Raw genomic sequence first — 23,432 nt, 5'->3', positions numbered from 1 at the left:
CTCATTCTGAAGCAAAGTTCTTAACTTGAAGCACTATTTCTGGGTTAGCGGAGTCTGTAACCTGAAGCATATGTAACCTGAAGCGTATGTAACCTGAGGTACCCCTGTATCTTGGTCTTTTGATAATTAATTTTGAGACGTTCAGTTTCACAGTATGCTGCGAGTTTTCTTAGTGCTCTTTTGAGGCCAATGGGGGTTCTAGATAAAATTGCTTTCCTTCTGGGATTGTACCCCCAAGTGTGTTTTATAAGCTGGTCTCTGACCGCAATAAATTATCTATCTATCTATCTATCTATCTATCTAACCATCCAGGTTGCTGGCCATCCTTGTGGAACTGAGGCCTGCACGCTTATCCCCCTCTGCCCTCCAGTCTAAGCAAGCAAAGAGGCTTTGCTGGTTTTCATGACACGTTCCGGCCAGGCAAAAAATCTTGAGCAGGGTGCAAAGCAGAGCTGGTGAAGGGGTGTGGCCTGGAGAGACAGGGGTGGCTTGAGGAGAGGGGGTATCCCCAGGGCTTGTTAAAGGTAAAGGGACCCCTGACCATTAGATCCAGTTGTGACCGACTCTGGGGTTGCGGCGCTCATCTCGCTTTATTGGCCGAGGGAGCCGGCGTACAGCTTCCGGGTCATGTGGCCAGCAGGACTAAGCCGCTTCTGGCGAACCAGAGCAGCGCACAGAAACACCGTTTACCTTCCCACCGGAGCGGTACCTATTTATCTACTTGCACTTTGACATGCTTTTGAACTGCTAGGTTGGCAGGAGCAGGGACCGAGCAACGGGAGCTCACCCCGTCGCGTGGATTCAAACCGCTGACCTTCTGATCGGCAAGTCCTAAGCTCTGTGGTTTAACCCACAGCGTCCCTTCTGACCTCAATGTAGCCTGCTAATTTGCCCCTTTTTAAAAAATAAAAAATAAAAATTCTTCTTTCACATTTTTTTTTAATTAAACAGATGCAGAACGTCATGTACGACCTCATCACGGAACTGAACGACCGGAGCGAAGACCTGGAGAAGCAGATAGGCGGGCTGGAGTCCAAACTGGAACAGCTGAACAGCAGCTTCCACTCCTTGCCCTTGCTCATCACGGACGCTCTGTGCCAGCAGCAGCAGCAGCTCCTGGCCACCATCCTCGAAGCCCGGGGGGTGAGCATGGGTGTGGGCGCCCCCCAGACGCCGCTCTCGGACAGCCCTTTGGGAATCAGCTCAACCTCTTTCCCCACCCCTTATACCAGCTCCAGTAGTTGCTGAGCCCCGTCGGACGTGAGGGAAACGACAAAAACAACACACGCACGCACACGTGGGTCTTTGTTATCCGTGTGGGGGTGTCGATCCTGGCCCCGGATGTGGGGGGAGGGGGAGAGCAGAGGACCCCGGCCGCCGCCTTGTGGGGTCGCCTGGAAACAATGCGGGCTCGTCTCGGTGGTAGCGCCCCCTGTTGTCGGGGTTAGGTGGGGTGTGACACAGGCGTTTTCGGCAGAGCCCCTCGCAGCGGCGTTCGGTGGACCGTAGGAATCCACGTTCAATCTCAGGTCTTCAAAAATCGAAAAACAAGCCAACTCCAAGGGCATCGATGCAACGGCGCAAGGTAGGGGGACCATTCCACTGTGTTGGACCCCAAGCCACTGGCATTGGGGTTGTTCATCTCCTTCTTTCTTCCCTGGTTGCTTTTATTTTTAAAAAACATTCTTATTCCTTCTTCCCCTGTGCGCATTAAGTGTCTTGCCGAAGAAAGTCAAAAGGCGACCGGGGAGGTGGTGAATTGGCCGAAACACAGGTGCCCCCCCTTCCCCCCTCCTCCTCTGCTGAATCTTGGCAAAGGTCTCGAGGTATCATTCCAGCTCCCTCAGAATTGGTTTTGCCAAAGAGACCGCCGTAAAGGTACCCTTTGTGGGGACTCTTCTGCGTTGGGTCTTTTTTGTTTTGTTTTTTAAGAAAAAGGGGAAATGGCAGGTGTCACCTTTTGCTGAGGCCTAAGAAGAGTTATCTTGACTTGGAGAAATCGGAAGTTTTCCACCACTAAAGCTGTTCTTGGCGGAGACGAAGCAGCGATTTCAACGCATCCAGATAGGTTGGCGTTTGCCCTCCCCTCGCCACGGGCAAGGTGGTTGCCACTGAGGAAATGGGTTTGCTCAGATTCTGAGCGCTCCAAGAAACGCAAAGCGAAAGAGAAGTTGTTCTCCATCGTCCTCCCGAGAGACTCGCCCCGAGCCCCTTCAGTTCGCCAGTGGTGCTTTGAAAAACCACATCCCTTTGGACCACATCGCCACGACCCTTCTTTAAACGTTGCGGTTACCAGCCTGAGCTGCGTTGCCGCTGCAGTTTCCAAAGGCCTATCCACATTACAAACCTCTCACCTGGGCTTCCCAGATTCATCAACTTTTTATTATTAGTAGGGCTTCCCTCCCCCCTAAAAGCACCGTGGGAATTGTAGGTTTGTTTGTTTTTTATGGGGGTGGGCAGTCCTGCACTTTCAAAGGCTCCGCGGCTGACAGCCATTGGCGACTGAACTGGTTTGAACCCGGTTTAAATGTAATTCGCTACTGGCACTTAAATTGGTTTGCTCCCGCTTTGAATTGCCATATAGACAATTATTCTGCACACTGGTTAATGAAACTGCAGTCAAAGTGGGTGAACTGAATTGCCACTGGCTTGCATTTGAAGGGTGTACAAGCCCTGGGATTTTTCAGGGGTGTGGAGTGCACAGCTTATTTGAAAAAACAATTACTAGGAATCATTAGGAAGCTGTCTAATGCAGTCAGACCCCTGGTCCATCTAACTGTGTGCTGTCTACACTGACAGGCAGCGGCTGTCCAGAGTTTCAGTCAAGGGGGCGTATCCAGGCTCTGTTGGAGACACCAGGGATTGAACAGTTTCCCCGCCAGCGCTGTCTAAGTCATGTCTGAATCCTACCATTGATTCACTGAGCCCAGGCTGAGCCCTTCCCACTCGGCTACAGCCCATTCGGAAATGCGTAAAATGCCGCCGTTCGCATTAGCGGTTAGCGTATCCCAGCCTAACCCTCTCTCGCAGGGGTGTTGTGAGGCTAAAGTAGAGAGGGGCAGAGAATTGTGCCTGCTACCTTGATCTCCCTTGGAGAAAAGGCAGAGCACCATTTTGCAGTGTGCAAAATCGAAGGCCTTCCAAACAATTCATTTTTGGATATTAAAATCCCTCCATACACCACAGGCTCAGATCCGGAGACTACCTGAAGGCAGGGGATGAGAATGTAATAATAATAATAATAATAATTTTTTATTTATACCCCAACCTCCCCAGCCAAGGCCGGGCTCAGAGCGGCTTACGCGCAATAATAAAAACAAGTTGAATGATTACAGTTTAAAAACAAAATTAAAATACAACATTAAAATATTGAAACATTAAAATATTAAAATGTAGCCTCCTCGTAGGAGGAAAAAGAAAAGAAAAAAGAAAGAAAGAGAGGGAGGGAGGGAATCAAATTGACTCCAAGCCAAAGGCCAGGTGGAACAACTCTGTCTTACAGGCCCTGCGGAAAGAAATCAGATCCTGCAGGGCCCTGGCCTCATGAGGCAGAGCGTTCCACCAGGCCGGAGCCAGTGTTGAAAAGGCCCTGGCTCTGGTTGAGGCTAATCTGACTTCCTTAGGGCCCGGGACCACTAGGGTGTTGCTGTTTATGGATCTTGAGCCTCTCCGTGGGGCATAACGGGAGAGGCGGTCTCGTAGGTACGAGGGTCCCCAATCCCCAAGAATGCACACATTTTCAGGGGAGACTATTACATTCTCCCCTCCCTGCCCGAGTAACTTTGTGGCCCTGAGAACAATTCAGAGAAGCCACCCACACTCTCCACATTTGGATGTCAATGGCCTTGACCCAGCTTTGTTGTGTATGAAGCCTTAATGCTTAGCCCAGCCGCCTTGTGCTTAGAGTCATAGAAGTATAGCGTTAGAAGGCATCCCTTCTCCAGCACCCTGCAATTCAGGAATCGCAGCCAAAGAATCTCTGACAGATGTCTACCCAACCTCTGTTTAAAAACCTCCAAGAAAGGAGAATCCACCACCTTCTTGCGTTGAACAACTCTTCCCATTGGGAAGTTCTTCCTAACGTTTAGCCAGAATCTCGTTTCTTGTAATTGGTTCGAGTCCTGCCCTCCGGAGCAGGAGAAAACTAGCTTGTTCCCTCTTCCGTGTGACAGCCCTTGAGATATTTGAAGAAGGCTATCATATCTCCTCTGAGTCTTCTCTTTTCCAGGCTAAACCCAACTCCCTTAACCGTTCCTCATAAGGCTTGGTTTCCAGGCCCTCGATCATCTTGGCCACTCTCCTCTGCAAACCTTCCAGATTCTCAATCTTCTTCTTCTTCAACTGTGGTGCCAGAACTGGACACAGGATTCCAGGTGTGGTCTGACCAAGGCAGAATACAGTGGTACTATTACTTCCCTTGATCGGGACACTATAGACTTCTGTTGATGCATCCTAGAATAGCATTAGTATTTTTTGCTGCTGCATTGCGCTGTTGACTCAGATTCAGCTTGCAGTACGCCAAGACTCCTAGACCATTTTCACATATGTTACTGGCAGGTGCTCCCCCCCCCCCATCTTATATTTCTGCAGCTGGTTCTTCCTTCCTAGGCGGAGAATCTTAAGATTTGTCCCTATTGAAATTCATTTTGTCAGTTTGGTTCCAGTTCTCCAATCTGTCAAGGCCATCTTGCAACCCGATTCTCTCTTCTGCAGCATTAGCTCTTCCTCCCAGTTTGGCGTCACCGGCTGCTGGTCAAAAGGGGTTTCTCCATTCTCCCGAAGGGGACTCACTCTTTTTACGCTGCCTGCTTTTTTAACACCCTTTTAACTCCCCAGAGACCCAGGGACGTGGGTGGCGCTGTGGGTTAAACCACAGAGCCTAGGACTTGCCGATCAGAAGGTCAGCGGTTTGAATCCCCATGACAGGGTTAGCTCCCGTTGCTCGGTCCCTGCTCCTGCCAACTTAGCACGTCAAAGTGCAAGTAGATAAATAGGTACCACTCTGGCGGGAAGGTAAACGGCGTTTCCGTGCGCTGCTCTGGTTCGCCAGAAGCGGCTTAGTCATGCTGGCCACATGACCTGGAAGCTGTACGCCGGCTCCCTCGGCCAGTAAAGCGAGATGAGCGCCGCAACCCCAGAGTCGGCCACGACTGGACCTAATGGTCAGGGGCCCCTTTACCTTTAACTTCCCAGAGGGGAGTGAGGAGCAAAACAGCCACAGCCCTCTGCTCTGAACCCTCCCTTCCTTTTTGTCAAGGCAATTGTTGGCATCACCCAACCACTACCACCTGCTTTTTTGTCAGGCAAATGCCTCCCTCTGGCACGGCTCCTCATTCAGGCTGTTTTGGGGGGGTTGTTGGGGGGGCCTTGGCTCGGCTTCTGAGCCCCGCGAGGCGGCCGCTGGCTCGTTCCAGCGAGAGCTGAGCAGGTGACTCTTCATGTTCCCTTTGAACAGGCAAAGCAAGCGTGTAATTGCTCAGCGATATTAATTACGCGCCGCCCCGCGGCTCCGGTTAATTGCGAGCGAAGAAAGGGAGAAAACACCCCAGGTAGATCTAAGTGCTTTTTAGTGATTTTTCGGCATGGGGGGTTTTTATTTCAGGGGAGGCGGGGGGGGAATGCACAGTCTTTTGTCAAAAACTCCCCTTCAGCAGCTGTGTGGCTTTTCCGAACATCGCAGCACCAGAAAGCATTAAACGGGGAAGAGGGAGGGAGGGAACCTGCCACTTAGCGAGGATGGTAGGTGGCCCGCATTCCTTGCAATTGAAGTTGCTTAGGAAACGGAGCGGAGCTTCAGGGCAGGATCCTTACAACGCCCACTGGATTCTCTCCCCACCACCACCACCATGCCAGTTTGGGGCTTTGGAGAGGCCCTGCTTCGCCAGGAAATATTTGGAGGAAGGTTATATATGGTGCGAGCCACTCCGAGTCTTCTCAGTCAGTCCCCCGGCCTCCCAGAAAAGCTGGGATTTGTCTGAAGTGATCAGAACGAGGACATTTTGCCTGCCAGCCAGGGTACAGAGCGCTTAGCTAGATGGGCCGAATGCTGCAACTGAATATAAGGCAGCTTCCCCTGTTGGGAAAGGAGCCGTGGCTCATCACTAGAGCATCCGCTTTGCATGCAAAAGGTCCCAGGTTCCGTTCCTGGCAGTTGGACTGTTACTGACCCCCGCCTGGAGAGCAGCTGCCGGTCAGTGTATGTAATACTGAGTTAGATGGGCCACTGGCCTGACTCTATATAAGGCAGCCTCTCCCTGCGTTCCTTTAGCTACATAAAAGCGAGTTAGGGCACCTTCACCGCAAGGAGAGGAAGATGGAGACTGGCTTCACGCTCGAGCATCTTTGAGGACTAGAATCTTTATTTTGAAGGGAAGGGCCAGCCCTCATTGTTAAAGCATCTGTTTTGCAAGCAGAAGGCACCAGACTCAACCCCCGGCGTCTCCAGTTAGGGATGGGAATGTCCCTTGCCTGAAACCCAGGGCAGCCGCTGCTGCCAGCCTGTGTTGACATCCCTGAGCTAGGTGGGAAAGCAGTCTGACTGTATAAAGCAGCTTCCTGTGTCTTTATTCCTAGCACTTCAACTCATCTGCATGTTTCTTTTTGCTGCAAATCCTCGTTTGGCAGCCCTGTGAGGCAGGCAGGCGGGTTCTGGCCCCCATGTGGCAGATGTGAAGACGGAGGCTCAGAGAGAGAGAAGGTCGGGTCCTCAAAGGCTCCACGCAGAGGGCAGAGGTGCTGTTCAAAGCAGGCACACCCACCCCTCCCGAATCCTCTTAGCCACACTGGTACGGGGTAGCACGGTGGGCAATGGACTTATGGGGAAATTCCAGGAAGAGAAGCAGCCCATATAGTTGGCACGGAAAGAGCCTCGTTCCATTTCAGAACCCTGGACAGCTCCACTCTCCCGTTCTCAAGGCAAGCCTCTCTCTACCTCAAGCTACTCAGAATGCAAACTCAGTTCCACATTGCAGGACTCCTAGCAGCTGGTTTCAATCATGGCAGAACTGCACAGGGTAGGAAAGGGTTAATTGATTACTCCCTTGAGCCATTTCGGATCCCCAGCGGCTGTTAGTCTGGGAAAGTTACTAGCCTCCTCCCCACCCCACCCCCATGTTGATCATTTCTGGCATATCAGTGGCTTGGAGGCAAGAACAAATTTTTTTGGGTCCAGTCTAGAGAGAGAAAATTGCTGGCTGCTCGGCTGGAAGGCCTCTTTGCTCACCCTGGCGACCAGGCGAACCCCTGTTCCCAAAGCCGCCTCATTCTTCCTACCCCGTCCTTCTGACAGGGATCCAGAGAAGGGAGCGTCAGATCCGATCTGTTTGGCTGGCAGGATCTCAGCCCCGCGTCTGCCCCTCCTCGTCTCTCCAGGTCTGACCCCTTATTTCCGTGGCATCTCCCGCCATCGCTCAAAGCACCTGTGTTTCACCGGAAATGAGAAGAGCCCGTCAAAACCGCGCTGGGACCGGAAGCTAGAAAGAAAAAAATGGGCCGCGATGAATGCTTAAATGAATTTCGTAGAGCGGCCTGTTCCAAGGCAGCTGTTAGGCAATTAACTACAAATTGAAGGGTTTTTTGGGGGGAGGCAATGATTACAGACTGCAGGATCAGATTTAACACCCCTCCTAGTAGCTCCTTCGCTCACCAGAGAGCATTCTCGCCCCCCTTTTTTTCTTTTACTAAACAGAAATGAGCCCGAGACACTCTGTGCAGCCGGAGGTGCCAATCTTTCAATGCCTTACCAGTTTTGATGGGCTTGGTTTTTATAGAAAGAGCTTGTGAAACGCTGCAGCCTGGGGCTTTTCTTATACCGCTTTGGGCAAGGGGAGAAGGTTGCAGGATCGATGCCCACCCCCTTCAGTTAAAACCCCTTTTTCGGAAAGTCTCCATCTGAGAGAGAGAGAGAGAGAGAGAGAGAGAGATTGAGATTGCAGCTTAGCTTAGGGAGGGGGCACCCTGGCCCTGTGGAAGAGCCCAACCCCTGCTTTGTGTGCAAATTATCCCAGGTAGACATCTGCCAGCCCCGGAGAACTGCTGCCAGTCAGTGTGGACAAGCCTGAGCTCATCTGGCTCAGTACAAGATGGCTTCCTATGTTCTAGCATTCTGGTCATTTATGACATGAGGAGAAAGTGTACTTGGGTGGTGCTTCCTGACATTCCAGAGTGGTACAGTCTCAGCAGAGCCGTATCAGGTGCTTTGTTTTTACTTCTTGAATGTGTGCATCAGCTCTGGAGCATATTTTTGACACCAAGTCACCTTGCGGCAGCCCCTGCCCCCCCCCCCCGTGACCTTTTTTTAAAAAAAATGTAAAAAAAGCCATCTCCGCCACTGAGGCGACACACCCAGGTATACAAAGGGTGGGGTGGGAAAATGGGACAAGAGGTCTCTGCAAAGACGTCCCCTTCAGCTAACCATCCGGCAAGGCAATCAGATGCCAGGCACAAGATAAATGTCATATCTGCACCGTTTGACGCACTATGATACCTCTTCAACAGCAACAGCTCGCCCCCCCCCCCAAAAAAAAGAATTTTGGGAGCTGTGGCTTGTTACGGTAAATGCAATGACAGTTATTAGGAAACACCACTATTCCTCTCTCAGAGCTACAATTTCCGGAGTCTCCCGGGAAGAGGGATTGATTGTCAAACCACTCTGTGAATTCTTGCTCTGTGGGGGGAATAGCGCATGGTCTGCCAACCAATCTCAGCATCCTTAAACTGCAGGATTCTTTGGGGGGGGAAGCCGTGACTCCTGAAATGGCATACTGCTTTTGAAACAGGGCGTGGTATGTGCCCAAACTCAATTCTGCCCTTTTCCTTTCTGCCCCCGTTACCCTGCTCCCCAGGAGACAGTGTTGGCCACTCGCCTAAATGGTTTTGAAAGAGGGTTAGGCAAATTCATGGGAGAGAGGGCTACCGATGGCTTCTAGCCGCCATGGCTTTGAACGCTGCTGTGCTTCTGAATACCAGCCTCTGGAAACCTCAGGAGGGGAGACTCCTCTTTTGCTCGGATCCTGCTTGCTGGTTTCCCACGGGCTTCTAGTTGGCCACTCGGAGGTGCACCACTGGTCCAGTGCAGCAGGCACCCTGTGCTCATTCTCTGGACTTCGCCATTGTGGGCTCAGGTTGCAGCCACCTTCCCTCAACTTCTCTCTGCTGCTAATAATCACCCGTCATCTGGAAATGCCTGCGGAGGCGGAAGAATAGGGGACACTGGTACCACCGAGAAGGTGTTGGCAACGGCGGTCCTAATGCCACCTCAGCAAACCCACCATGGTCTGACCCACAAATGTCTACCTGCCCGCCCCCCACCGTCAGAAAGGAGCCAAACAGCCGGAGCAACTGCACACCTTTACAAAATAGCTGCGTCTGACCTAGCCTGGCGCTTGACGCGTTTCTCGAGACGATAAGAGCTTCGGTGAGGAAGCTGCACTTAAAAGCTCGCTTTTTTTTCTTATTTCTTTTCTTTTTTAAAAAAAAGATTATTAGGGGAAAGCATAACCATAGTTTTATTTTACCTATGAAAATATATTGCTATATTATAAAGGATAATATTGTAACTTTCAAAGTACTCTTTTTGTATCTGACGAGCTAGTTTATAGGCGGGCAGTTTGGGGAGGGTGACCCTGCCTGAACCTGGCTCGCTCGTGTGATTGTTTCTGGGGTTACGGGTCGCTTGGCAGACCAAGGGGACGTGGCGTGGTGCGTCGACACACGGCGGAAGGTTTTCAACTGGTTCCAGGCTGGTTTGAAGTCTTCTGTCGTCGTCCCGCCACCCAAGGCGAGGGAGCCTGAAACTGGGCTTAGAGAGATCTCTGCTGGGAATTATCCGCACCTGAAGGTAAGGCTTGAAAGGTCTGTAGCTCAGTGGGAGAGTGTCTGCATAGCATGCGAGAGCTCCCAGGTTCAGTCCCCAATGGCACCTCCAGATAGGGCTGGGAGAAACCCCCATGTCTGAAATCCTAGGAAGACGCTGACAGCAGAGATAATTAATACTGAGCTGAATCAACCAGTGGTCCGACTCGCCATAAGTCATCTTCCTGTGTTTCTGTTCCTAAGCCCCACAAAACAAAACATTCTCCACCAACAACCTGGAAACTACCGTATTTTTTGCTCTACAAGACGCACCAGACCATAAGACGCACCTAGTTTTTGGAGGAGGAAAACGAGAAAAAAAATATTCTGAATCTCAGAAGCCAGAACAGCAAGAGCCAGAACAACTGCGCAGCGAAAGCAACAATCCCTCTCACTGTTCTGGCTTCTGGGATAGCTGCGCAGCCTGCATTCGCTCCGTAAGACGCACACACATTTCCCCTTACTTTTTAGGAGGGAAAAAGTGCGTCTTATAGAGCAAAAAAAATACGGTAGTTCTGCAAATCACCAGCCTTCAGGTTTGGTGGAGAATGTGGGCAGAGGTTGTTGTTTTCTCTCCCAGTAGAGTTTTGGAGCTATCAAAGCAAAAAATGGACAGGCCACAGATTTCTGGCAAAGCGAACAAGCATTTTGTTTGCAGAGCTGACCCCTGGGCTTCCTAAGACTCCGAGAAGAGCATCGCAGATCGATCAGGCCAATGATCTGTCCAGCCCTTCAAGGGCTGACCCAGATTCTTCTTTGGAGAAGATTGAAGGCAGGGCCTGGGCGCAAGAACAACGCTTCCCCCACTTGCGATTCCCAGCGGCTGGCGTTCAGAGGCACATCAATGCCTCTTGGCCACCCCACTCCCATGAAACCAGCAAGGATGCGCTGATATTTGAGGGGGAGTGAGGGCATGAACAAATGCTGGCTGTTAGGTGCGATGCCTGAATGGAACCCCTACCGTCCGAGGCAGCCTACCCGTGGGAAGCTGGGTGCTGCGATTGGTGGGTTTTTGCACTGTTCGTTTCCGTGCTTTCTCCCCACACCTTCCAAACACGCTTGCTCTGCGTTCCTATAGCAGAAGGAGGATTTCATTGCAGCAGTGAACAAGAAAGGGCAGGCAGGAAGGGGGTGTTCTTTCCAATGGCTTGTGCTTTGCCCAAACCACTCACTCCCCTGAAGGTCTTTTAGGAGCAGGGAGTGGGCACGAAAGCAGATTATAGCTACCCCCCTGCCTGGCGAGCTGAATAGGAACCTCATTAACTGCCGCATGGTCTTTTCTCTCCCAGACTCCACCGTTCAGCAAGGGCTGGGCAGGGCTTCCGCTGCCACCCTGAACTCTGCCAGCTCTTTGTTTTTCATTAAATACGGGGTGGCTGTTGGGAAAGGCCAGGCGCAGCTGGACACCCACTTTGCTGTATTGTGGCTTTAAAACCTTCCGTGGCTAATTGCCAGTTTGGCCTTCTTCCCTGCGTTGGACCTGTACCAAGCTGGCTCTATGTTTTCTGAAGTGTGACTTGACTCAGATTTCATTGCCACCAAATGTTTTTAAAGCTCTCTCACTCAGCCACCCACTCTCCACTCTTGCCCTACTTCCCTCATGTTTCTCTCTCTTCCCTCTCTCTCTCTCTCTCTCTCTCTCTCTCTCTCTCTCTCTCTCTCTCTCTCTGCACCATACAGTTAAAGCACTATGATATAACTTCAACCAGTCATGGCTTCCCCCAAAGGATTCTGGGAGCTCTTGCTTGTTAAGGGTACTGAGAGTTGTTAGGAGACCCCTTTCCTCCCACACCCGGTGTGGTGTAGTGGTTAAGAGCGGTAGTCTCATAATCTGGTGAACCGGGTTCGATTCCCCGCTCCTCCACATGCAGCTGCTGGGTGACCTGGGGCTAGTCACACTTTTCTCTGAAGTCTCTCAGCCCCACTCACCTCACAGAGTGTTTGTTGTGGGGGAGGAAGGGAAAGGAGAATGTTAGCCGCTTTGAGATTCCTTCGGGTAGTGATAAAGCGGGATATCAAATCCAAACTCCTCCTCCTCCCCTCAGGAAACAGCAATTCCCAGAGCGGTTTAGCAAACCCTCTTCATAGAGAACTCTGGGAATTGTAGCTCTTTGAGGGGAATGGGGGGGGGGACGACTCCTAACAGCTCTCAGTGGCCATAACAAACCGCAGCTTATTTGGGGGAAGCTATGAGTGTCAAGATTTGGCACCCTAGTGCTTCAAATGTAGAGTGTGCATGTGTCCACACACCCACACTCTGGCTCCGTCACTAGAGCATGAGACTCTTAATCTCAGAGTCATGTCTTCAAACCCCACATTGGGCAAAACATTCCTGCATCGCAGGGGGTTGGACTAGATAGACTCTCTAATTCTATGAACGTGTTTATATCGCACCTTCCTCCTAAGTTGGGATTCAAGGTGGCTTCCAGCATACAAAAACATGAAGCGCAAACTACCGTATTTTTCGCTCTATAAGAGGCACCAGACCACATGACGCACCTAGTTTTTGGAGGAGGGAAACAAGAAAAAAATATATTCTAAATCTCAGATGCCAGAACAGCAAGAGGGATCGCTGCGCAGTGAAAGCAGCAATCCCTCTTGCTGTTCTGGCTTCTGGGATAGCTGCGCAGCCTACATTCGCTCCGTAAGACGCACACACCCCTTACTTTTTAGGAGGGAAAAAGTGAGTCTTATAGAGCAAAAAATACTGTAGTTAAAATACATTGAGAAGCAGCAATTAAAATACAGTCTGCCCTGTAACTGGCCTCGTCTGCAGCTTAGTTTTCAAAGGCCTGTCTGAACAGGTAGGACTTGGCCTGCAAGTGGAAGGAAAGGCCAGAAGGAGCCGGTCTGATCTCTCGGGAGGGGATTCTGCAAAATGGGAGCAGCCACAGAAAAGGCTGCATCTCTTGCCACTCCCAACCGTGCTTCTGGGAGAATGTGTGTTCTTGGACTTGTAGCTCCCATCAACCCCACAGCATGGCCTGTGGTCTGGGATGATAGGCAACAACATCTCGAGGGCTATCGTTTCCCCCTTCTGCATGCAGAGCAGCTGCTCTATTCAGTGAGCATCCAGTTGGCTCCTTACCTCTCTCGCCCTGACCTAGCCACTGTGATCCATGCGACGGTCACCTCCAGACTGGATTATTGTAACTCGCTCTACGTGGGGCTGCCCTTGAGACTGACCCAGAAACTCCAGCGGGTGCAGAATGCCACAGCGAGACTCCTTATGGGGTCCTCGCTGCGGGATCACATTCACCCGCTGCTATACCAGCTCCACTGGCTCCCGGTGGGGTACAGGATCAGGTTTAAGGTGCTGGTTTTAACCTTTAAAGCCCTATACAGCCTAGGACCCTCGTACCTACGGGACTGCCTCTCCTGGTATGTCCCACGGAGGACCTTACGGTCTTCAAACAAAAACATCCTGGAGGTCCCAGGCCACAGGGAGGTTAGGCTGGCCTCGACCAGAGCCAGGGCTTTTTCGGCCGTGGCCCCGATCTGGTGGAACGCTCTGTCACAAGAGACTAGGGCCCTGCAGGACTTGACATCTTTCCGCAGGGCCTGCAAGACAGAGCTGTTCCACCAGGCCTTTGGCCAAGGCACAGCCTGACTCCCTCCTTTGGCAATCTTCACAGAACTCTAGCCCCATGGTGACCATCAATTTGCTTTGAATTAATTTTATAATGAAATGATTTTAGAATGTTGTATTATTTTATTGTTGTTAGCCGCCCTGAGCCCGGCTTCGGCTGGGGAGGGCGGGATATAAATACAAATTTATTATAATTATTATCCTGCCTTCAGAACACAGGAATCTGCCTTTGTTATACCAGGTCAGGCTACTTGTCAATCTAGCTCAGTTCTGTTTTCTCTGAATGGCAGCGCTGGGAGGTGCAAGCGAGTACCTCTTAACATGGAGATCCCACCTGACTTCCCTGCCTTGTCCAGCTGCTCTGCCTTGAACAGGTGCTCCGCTTGCCGTTGTCACCTTCGAACATCTTCGGAGAACGCCGCTGTTAAAGGCAGAGAAGCAGCTGGCCTCTGGACAAGCTGGCAACCCTAGTTTTGATGTCTCTTGGATGCTGGCACTGCTGACAACCGTGCAGTGTGCCTCGTTCACTCTGGTCACCTGTGTACAACCTTCCGAGCAGTTCCTGGAAGGGCCTCTACAGAAGCTCGAGAGGGACAAAATAGGCCAGCAAAGCAGCAAGAGAGTTTAGTGCAGGGATGAGGGAACTTGTGGCCCTCAAGACATGGGACTCCCAGCTCCCATCAGCCCCAGCCAATACGATCAATGGTCAGGAGTGATGGGAGTTGCAGTCCACGAGCATCTTGGACACAGGCTGCACTAGTGATTGGTCTTTGTGGAAGCCGCCCAGAGTGGCTGGGGAAGCCCAGCCAGATGGGCGGGGTATAAATAATAAATTATTATTATTATTATTATTATTATTAGTGATTAGGGCTGGGCGATACCTGGTTTTCAGCTTCATGATAAACATTGCAATATACCACGAGGCCCGAAATAAGGATGGAGCCAGGTAGAGGCGTTGGCTGGCTTCACGGTTTCCCCCCACATTGCGATTTTTGCACCCACCCACACATCTACGATTTGCAACACCGTATTTTTCGCTCTATAGGACGCACTCCCCCCCCAAAAAAAAAATTAAGGGGAAATGTGTGTGTGTCCTATGGAGCGAATGCAGGCTCCTTGGCTTCAGCGATAGCAATGCGAAGCCTCCAAAGCGCAGAGGGAGAGCTCCCCCCGCGCTCCGCGTTGCTTTCGCTGAAGCCGCCTGAAGTCCCCGGAGTTCCCACTGCGCTCCGGAGGCTTCAGGCAGCTATCCACAAGCCTTTGGACCCCCCGCTGCACTCCGAAGGCTTGCGGATAGCCGCCTGAAGCCTGGAGAGTGAGAGGGGTCAGTGCACACTGATCCCTCTTGCTCTCCGGGCTTCGCTTCGCTGGAGAGGTGCTGCACAGTTTTCCCTCTCTGCGCAGCGCCCCTTCAGCGAAGCGGGATGAGAAATGGAAGGGGCTCCGTTTCTCCTGCCGTTTCCCTGAAGGGGCGCTGAGCAGAGAGGGGGAGAATTTTTTTCCCTATTCTCCCCCTCCTATGGTCCGGTGCGTCCTATAGAGCAAAAAATACAGTATATTGCAAGGTCAAAAATGATAAAACCAATATCATGAAACCGGTTTTGGGCAGTATATCACCCAGCCCTAACATGCATCGTGATTCACAATCTCTTGCCAGGTCAAAAATTAGGAAATTGATATCACGATATGGACTTCAAAGTGGTTTTGGAAAATACGTTGATATATCACCCAGCCCTACTTGTGATGTCTTTCCCCAATTTCAAGTTTCAGAAGACTGATGGAGGAGGCCAAGGGCTGAATTTTAGTGGCTGGACAGAGGCTTGCAGACCATCAGTTGCAGACCTTGGGAGCTAGCTTGAAGGAGAATGAGGAATAGAAACTATTAGCAGCATGTGTGTGTGTGTTCCCCCTGCCTTCCCCGCCCCCTCTGGGCTTGTTAGTAAGGTTGCCAACTGACCCAATCACCAGCCTGCTCCTGTGCCTTTTAAGAGTAAACAGCAGGTGTGGCTATTTCCCCTCCACAGTGTGCTTGCAGGCCGTGCTGCTGCTTTGTGGCGGAGGAGCTGGCACGAGCAGGAGAAGTTGGCAACCTTAAGCAGCCATGCTTTATTGTGCCCGAGTTGAGGAAGAGCGGGGTGTGTGTCTTTAACCAGAGGGGGTGGCACAGGAGGGGGAAAGGAGGAGATGGGAGGGAGCAATTGGCAATTTCCAACAACCGTGTCCCCCCACCACTCGAAAAACAACAATCAACTCTGTACCCAGAAACAATCATGTCTGAATCCAAACTAATGGCTTTAACCTGTTCACTGTAAAGAATCAAAAAAGTAAAACTAAAAAAAAGTGCCTTGGACTTGACTCTCAAGAGATCGTTCTCTATGTCTTCACCTATGCGGGTATATAATTTATGTAGATACCTACATAGAGAGACGCGGACACAGCATATACGTGTTTAGACAGTCCTGATATAAAAGGCTTTGAAACCCTTTTGTGTTTTCTCTCTGTGTTCTCTGTTCTTTCCTTCCTTCCCCAGATCAGAAGATTACTCGGGCCCATTCTCTCCTCTAATTTTTATTAAGTATTCCCTCAATCCATTATCTATTTGCAATTTCAACCCTCGGCTTTGAGATAATCTTTCCGCACTCTCGCTGAGCTGGTGGGGAGACATGTCAAATCACAGGAGCATGCATCAGCCTTGCACAGAAAAGCAGCTGAATAGCTCTCTCTTTCCCCCCCCCCCATTTCTTTTTCTTGCTAATTTTACCTGGGGGGGGGGGAATCAGATAAGCCTGACACAAGGGAAGTCAAAAGGGAGGCTGCCGCTGTTTCAAAAGCTGCAGAGCTAGGAGAGCTCCACCTGTCAGCTGACTGGAAAAGAGGTCTGGGTGGTTGTCAGGGGGGCTACGGAGTGTCTGCAAACATTCCAATTGCTCAAAAGGTTTTTTTAAAAAACACACACACTATGTCATGCAACATCAACCCTGCCTTTGGGTGTGTCAGTGGGATCATTGAGAGATGAAGGAAGGATCAAATTTAATTGCAAACCATAAATTTCCAGTGCAGACATTGCCGCAGTCATTTTGGAATGCGTCCCTCAAAAATCAGGTAAGAAGGCAGTTCAAAAATAAATAAATGAACAGCTCAAGTCAAAGGCCAGGTGCATATTCTGAAACCGCCATAGCTTGACCGCAAGACCTGTGCCTTCAGCTGATTCAAATGAGCCTACCTTTAAGGTAAAGGGACCCCTGACCATTAGGTTCAGTCGTGGACGACTCGGGTTGCAGCGCTCATCTCGCTTTATTGGCTGAGGGAGTCGGCGTACAGCTTCCGGGTCATGTGGCCAGCATGACTAAGCCGCTTCTGGCAAGCCAGAGCAGTGCATGGAAATGCCATTTACCTTCCCGCCGGAGTGGTACCTATTTATCTACTTGCACTTTGACATGCTTTTGAACTGCTAGGTTGGCAGGAGCAGGGACTGAGCAATAGGAGCTCACCCCGTCGCGGGGATTCGAACTGCCGACCTTCTGATCGGCAAGTCCTAGGCTCTGTGGTTTAACCCACAGCGCCACTGGTGTCCCTGAGCCTACCTTAGCGGCTGGCTTTTTCACTGAGGAGTCACGGAACGCTGATGCACATTCCAACTTCTGAAGTGTTGCGGAGATGAAGAAGTGTCCCTAGATGCTAGGTAGACATGTCAAATCTCCCCACCCCCTCCACACTTCAGCCACCTGGCTTAATAACATTGGTGTAGTTAGCATAAAGTATTTCCAAACAAAGCCCCGGTTCCCCTTCTCTCCCCCCCCCCATTTAATCTTGAATCTCTCCAAGAACTGGCTCTGCGAAAAACCTCCCCAAAGATCCTGTGCTCAGATCCTGGTTCTGCAGATGAAAAAAAGAGATTTCCCAGGCTGCAAAGAATGGTTGGCATGTGTGGGATGGAGAAAAGAGAGTAATGGTCCCCCCAGGGACTTGGAAATAACCACTGCCTGTGCTTCCTCGAGGCTCAAGCTACACCGACTGCAGAGTAAAACATTCACTAGTCTCTTTGTTCTGGCACTGCTGCTTAAATCTTCACAGGCTGAAACTTTGTGGAGTGGGAAGGGCCTTGGTTGAAGGGGTGGGGAAGCTCAGGTCTGGGAATCAGACATGCCCCTTTAGGCCTCTGTATGCAGGTGGCGCTGTGGGTTAAACCACAGAGCCTAGGACTTGCTGATCAGAAGGTCGGCGGTTCGAATCCCCGCAACGGGGTGAGCTCCCGTTGCTCGGTCCCTGCTCCTGCCCACCTAGCAGTTCGAAAGCACATCAAAGTGCAAGTAGATAAATAGGTACTGCTCCGGTGGGAAGGTAAACGGCATTTCCATGCGCTGCTCTGGTTCGCCCGAAGCGGCTTAGTCCTGCTGGCCACATGACCCGGAAGCTGTACGCCAGCTCCCTCGGCCAATAAAGCGAGATGAGCGCCGCAACCCCAGAGTTGTCCGCGACTGGACCTAATGGTCAGGGGTCCCTTTACCTTTACGTGGCCCCCAGGGCTCTTTCCCAGACCACACCCATCCCCCGACTTACTCAAAGCCCTCCAGCCTGGCTGAAATGTGTCCTTTAAGTTCCATAGTATCTCTTGATCACCTGGGTTGAGAAGCAAGCGGAGAGCTATATTGAAACCTCTGGCATTTGCCTGGTTCAACTGAAGCCTATCTCTCGCTTGGCCTGCTTTTTGCTGCTGGCCCCCGGAAGGCTGAGTCCGGGAGGATGCGGCCTTTGGACCGGGAAAGATCCCTCCCTCTTCTACTTATTCCCTCTTGGTCCAACCCTCTGCTCAGGAAATCCAGAGCATCCTCAATAGATGAATGACACTCTGCCCTGAAAGGAAAAGGGGGAACATGGCAAGCAGGTGGACCAGGCAGCTCTACCAAAAACGATCCAGACCAAATATCTCCCTGCTCCACACACACACACACCCATCCTTCATGGGCCTTTCCGGATGACCAGCTTTATTGACCACTAGTCTCATTTGTCTGCAACGAGATTAGATGATGTTTGCTACTTAAGCAGCACCCATTCAGATGAGATTGTGGGGTGCTTAGTTGCACTGAGGCAAGTCTTGCACTTTTGAGTGCATATTCCCTGTCACTTTCCTCACTGCAGAAAGTTTGCCTTGGCTGTCAATCAGTGGAGGGGGAGTCACAGAATGCTGACGAACAGTCCAACTGCTGAAGTGTTGCAGAAACAATTAGGGGTACCTAGATATTGGATGGAGATGCCAAACTATATCCCTACTTTGCTGAAGTCCTGGTTTGATCTGAGTTAATAACATTGGTATCATATGGGATGCGGGTGGCTCTGTGGGTTAAACCACAGAGTCTAGGACTTACCAATCAGAAGGTCGGCGGTTCAAATCCCCGCGACGGGGTGAGCTCCTGTTGCTCGGTCCCTGCTTCTGCCCACCTAGCAGTTCAAAAGCACATCAAAGTGCAAGTAGATAAATAGGTACCGCTCCGGCGGGAAGGTAAATGGCGTTTCCGTGCACTGCTCTGGTTTGCCAGAAGCAGCTTAGTCATGCTGGCCACATGACCCGGAAGCTGTACACCGGATCCCTTGGCCAATAAAGCGAGATGAGTGCTGCAACCCCAGAGTCGGCCACAACTGGACCTAATGGTCAGGGGTCCCTTTACCTTTACCTTTATAGTTATCATGAAGTGTTTTCATTTGGGGTGGGGGAGCGGGTGTGATGTGCAAGACCTCCCCACCAACTTCAGTTGCACAGAACCTGATATTCCTGGCCCACGACTGAATCCCACCTGAAAAACAGCAGGAGTTTGGGGGTGCCCATTGTCTCTCCAGAACCAAAGGAACGCCTCCGCTCAGGAAGAATTGGATTTAAAATTAAATCAGGCAGCAGGCAGGGAGAGCGAGAGAGACGACGTGAATGTTTAAGACTCTGTAATAAATTTAGAACCGGAATATTACCGCTGCAGTGAGCCGATTCGCCTGGGAAGGCTGAATGGAGATGTCGGATTATGGGAAGCTCATTCATCGCACTGGTTTGCCCTCGGGGAGACCTCTGCACCAAGAATGGAAGTCACGAGGAGAGACTAATCCGCTTTTCACAGTATTGATCAACCCCCCCAACACACAAACACCCCCCCCAACCACACACATTAGAGCAAAGTACATTATGTCTCCTCAGATGTAAGGCCTGTTGGATTCAGTGGTGCCTATTCCCAGCTAACAGGTTAGGATTGCAGCCTTGGATTGACAGTTTGCTGCCCATTCATGATCTCCAAAACCATCTGCTTGAGGCAATGATCTCACGCTGTCTAGTGTAGTTGCAGATCTTGGACTTTGGCTGTGGGCCTGATGGGAGCTGAAGCAATATCTGGACGAGGGTCACAGGTTCTGGAGCCCAGGTCTAACAGAAGAGGCAACTGCAGGGAAAAGGGGAGCTATTTTGCTCCTATGCACACTGAGCAGAGCCTCATTGCTCGGCCTCAGTACTTGGGCATGTTAATAAAACAACGTGTCTCTTGAGAACATGCAGAGTGCCTTTCCCATCCACCCCTGAGTACTTGTGACACCTCTGCAAGTCAAGAGTCTTGACTATATTCTCTAGTCAAGAGTCATCTCCTGTCATGGACTGTCTGGATGCAGAGGAGTGAAGTGATGGGAGGAACCAACTGGGGAATCCCCAAGGGAAGAAGACTCAGAACCAGGGGATTGGTGGTGGGATGACGATAAGTGGTCAGAGGGAGCAGACTGAGATGAGGAGGAGGTGTTGGAAGCTGAAGAGGCAACAGGGCATAGTGAGCAGGAAGAGGCTGTGGCAGAGAGCAGTGCAGAAGAGGATGCAGAAGCGGAGGCTCAAGAGGGCCGAGAGGCAGGGTGGAGGCAGGCTGCTGAAGAAGCCAGGGAGTCTCCCCCTCCTGTTACGACCAGTCCCCACCTGCCCGTCTCCTAGAACCTGCAGAGGCATATTAAAGGGGGCGAAGCAAAGACAGACAAGGCGAAGTAGTCTTGGGTTGCAAGGGAAGGACCTGGAGGAGGAGGAGACTTAGGGAGCTCTTGGAAGGCATGGACCGCCAGTCCTCGCAAGTGCCTCATTGGGGCAAGGCTTTCTGGGAAGAGTTGCTGTGCTCATTAGCCTGAGCTGTTCTCTTTCTTTGAATAAAGAGTTAACTTCACCCTTGTGAGTTATTGCTGACCTGCGCCCAACTCCCACCTTGACATCTCCTCTCTCAATGGATGTAGAAAGAGACCATGGACCAAGATTGGGGAAAACTATTGGACTCCCCAGCTCCCATCAGTCCCAGACAGGAACGGTGAGAGATGACTCCTTGCCCCATATATATTTGTGGAAGAGAACTGTTAGTTAATCAGGAAGTGGGCATTTTAAGAAAGGACACAGAATTATTCCACCCATCACTCAAGAGCTGCTTGCTATCCTCCACATCTCTGCTGGAGGCCAAAAAGCTGCAACTCAAGGCCAAACAATGAGGTGTGCAGCTGTCAGGGCCGCTCCCCTTTGAATCCCTTACAGCTTTATTTGAGGGGTAGAGCTCTGGTCAGCGGGACGCGGGTGGCACTGTGAGTTAAACCACAGAGCCTAGGACTTGCCGATCATATGCTCAGCAGTTCGAATCCATGCGACAGGGTGAGCTCCCGTTGCTCGGTCCCAGCTCCTGCCAACCTAGCAGTTCGAAAGCATGTCAAAGTGCAAGTAGATAAATAGGTACCACTCCAGCGGGAAGGTAAACAGCATTTCCGTGCGCTGCTCTGGTTTGCCAGAAGCAGCTTAGTCATGCTGGCCACATGACCCAGAAGCTGTGCGTCGGCTCCCTCGGCCAGTAAAGCAAGATGAGTGCTGCAATCCCAGATTCGGTCACGACTGGACCTAATGGTCAGGGGTCCCTTTAGAGCTCTGGTCATCATTGGATCCTGATTGGTGATCTAAGAAGCTGGTCAAAGTATAACCTTGGCCGCAGCAACATCTGCATCCCTAGGGAGCTGTCCCTGGTCCTGAAATAGTTGCTGCTTGTAGCTGAAGCTCTTGTTTTTATCCGCTTGCTGCTGGTTGTCTTCTGTTCCAGGCCTGTTCCCTAAACCCCATCCCCTTTCACCTCGCCTTGGAAAGAATATTGTAGAGCTGTAAAAGATTCACTAAAGCGTAGCCAAAGCGATGTAGGGGATGAAACAACTGCCCTATGAGGGAAGGTTTCAACGGTCAGGACTTCTTAGTTTAGAGAAAAGGTGGGTAGGCATGTTAGAAGTTTATAGAATTAGGCATGGCGAGGACAAAGAGGGTAGAGGAAAGTTTTTCTCTGTTGCAGCACTAGAACTCATGGACATGCAATATAACAATAATAATAATAAATTTTATTTATATCCCGCCCTCCCCAGCCGAAGCCGGGCTCAGGGCGGCTAACAACAATAAAATAGTACAACATTCTAAAATCATTTCATTATAAAATTAATTCAAATCAAATTGATGGCAACCATTAGGCTAGAGTTCTGTGAGGATTGCCAAAGGAGGGAGAAAGGCTGTGCCCTGACCAAAGGCCTGGTGGAACAGCTCTGTCTTGCAGGCCCTGCGGAAAGATGTCAAGTCCTGTAGGGCCCTAGTTTCTTGTGACAGAGCGTTCCACCAGATTGGGGCCACGGCCGAAAAAGCCCTGGCTCTGGTTGAGGCCAGCCTAACCTCCCTGTGGCCTGGGACCTCCAGGATGTTTTTGTTTGAAGACCGTAAGTTCCTCTGTGGGACATACCAGGAGAGGCGGTCCCATAGGTACGAGGGTCCTAGGCCATATAGGGCTTTAAAGGTTAAAACCAGCACCTTAAACCTGATCCTGTACTCCACCAGGAGCCAGTGGAGCTGGTATAGCACTGGGTGAATGTGATCTCGCAGCGAGGACCCCGTAAGGAGTCTCGCCGTGGCATTCTGCACCCGCTGGAGTTTCTGGGTCAGTCTCAAGGGCAGCCCCACGTAGAGCGAGTTACAATAATCCAGTCTGGAGGTGACCGTCGCGTGGATCACAGTGGCTAGGTCAGGGCGAGAGAGGTAAGCTGAATGAAGCTGGATGTTGGAAGGTTCAGGACAGATAAAGAACTTCACACCGTTCAGATTGAAACTGTGGAACTCACTCCCACCGGAGACAGTGATGACCGCCAACTTAGATTAAGAGGATTAGGCAAACACATGGAGGAGAAGGCTACCGACTGCTACAAGCCAAAATGGCTATGTTCTCCCTCCACAGTTGAAGGCAGCAATGCCTGAGTACCAGATGCTGAGACTGCTTGGGCCCTGCTTGTGGGTTTCCCATGTCTATTTGTTTTGCCACCAACAAGAACAGGATGCTAGACTAGATGACATGAAATGAAATTTATTACGGTCAGAGACCAGCTTGAGAAACACAATCCCAATAGCAAAACAAACATTTAAAACAATGTACAACAGTGGATTTTAAGTTTAAAAGTGTGATAGGCATGTAAACACATAAAAACTTTAAAATAGACTGCCTTAGAGAAATGGCCCAAAGTCGCCCATGGATCCGGGTTTGGGAATTTTCTTAGCAAACTAGATTGAATCGGGTGGTGGTCTGCGCCTACAGATCTGTGCCCAGAATCTGGCCACAATCCGGTTCGTCTTGCGGTCTTTGCCTAACAGGAGAATATCGAATTTTTGCTTTGCCGGGAGGTCAGCAAGCCTCACCAGCAGGGGGTCAATTGTTTCTCTATGTGCCTCAAGGGACATCTAAAAAATATGTGTTCAGGGCTTCCTATAACCCCCAATGACTAGATGATCCACTGACCTGATTCAGCAGGGGTCTTCTTAAGTTCTCCCTGGGGTCCACCTGGGCCCCCCACGTTTGAGTACATGACCCTCGGAATCAGCCCTCTTCTCACATGGAGCTTTCAAGCAAACCAGAATAAGTGAGAGATTGCATATCTCCTGCTCTGCATTGACTCTCTATCTCAGGGCAGTGGGTTCGAGCCCCACGTTGAG

At 50.9% G+C, this 23,432-nt stretch overlaps 1 protein-coding gene across 1 annotated transcript in view; it reads left to right on the top strand.

The window, feature by feature from the left end:
* The window catches only part of KCNN3 (potassium calcium-activated channel subfamily N member 3), a 99,896-nt gene extending 97,969 nt beyond the window's left edge, over nt 1-1,927 (top strand). The window contains exon 8 of the mRNA XM_082202183.1: nt 952-1,927. Within this exon, the coding sequence (XP_082058309.1) occupies nt 952-1,248 (297 nt within the window). The 3' untranslated portion in view covers nt 1,249-1,927. The remainder of the gene's footprint in view (nt 1-951) is intronic.
* The last annotated feature ends 21,505 nt before the right edge of the window (nt 1,928-23,432 follow it).

The sequence above is a fragment of the Podarcis vaucheri genome (genome assembly GCF_965113315.1).
Source record: "Podarcis vaucheri genome assembly, chromosome: 16".
Lineage (NCBI taxonomy): Eukaryota > Metazoa > Chordata > Lepidosauria > Squamata > Lacertidae > Podarcis > Podarcis vaucheri.
The sequence above is the reverse complement of the archived record's forward strand: the minus strand, read 5'-3'. Positions and strand labels throughout refer to the sequence as shown.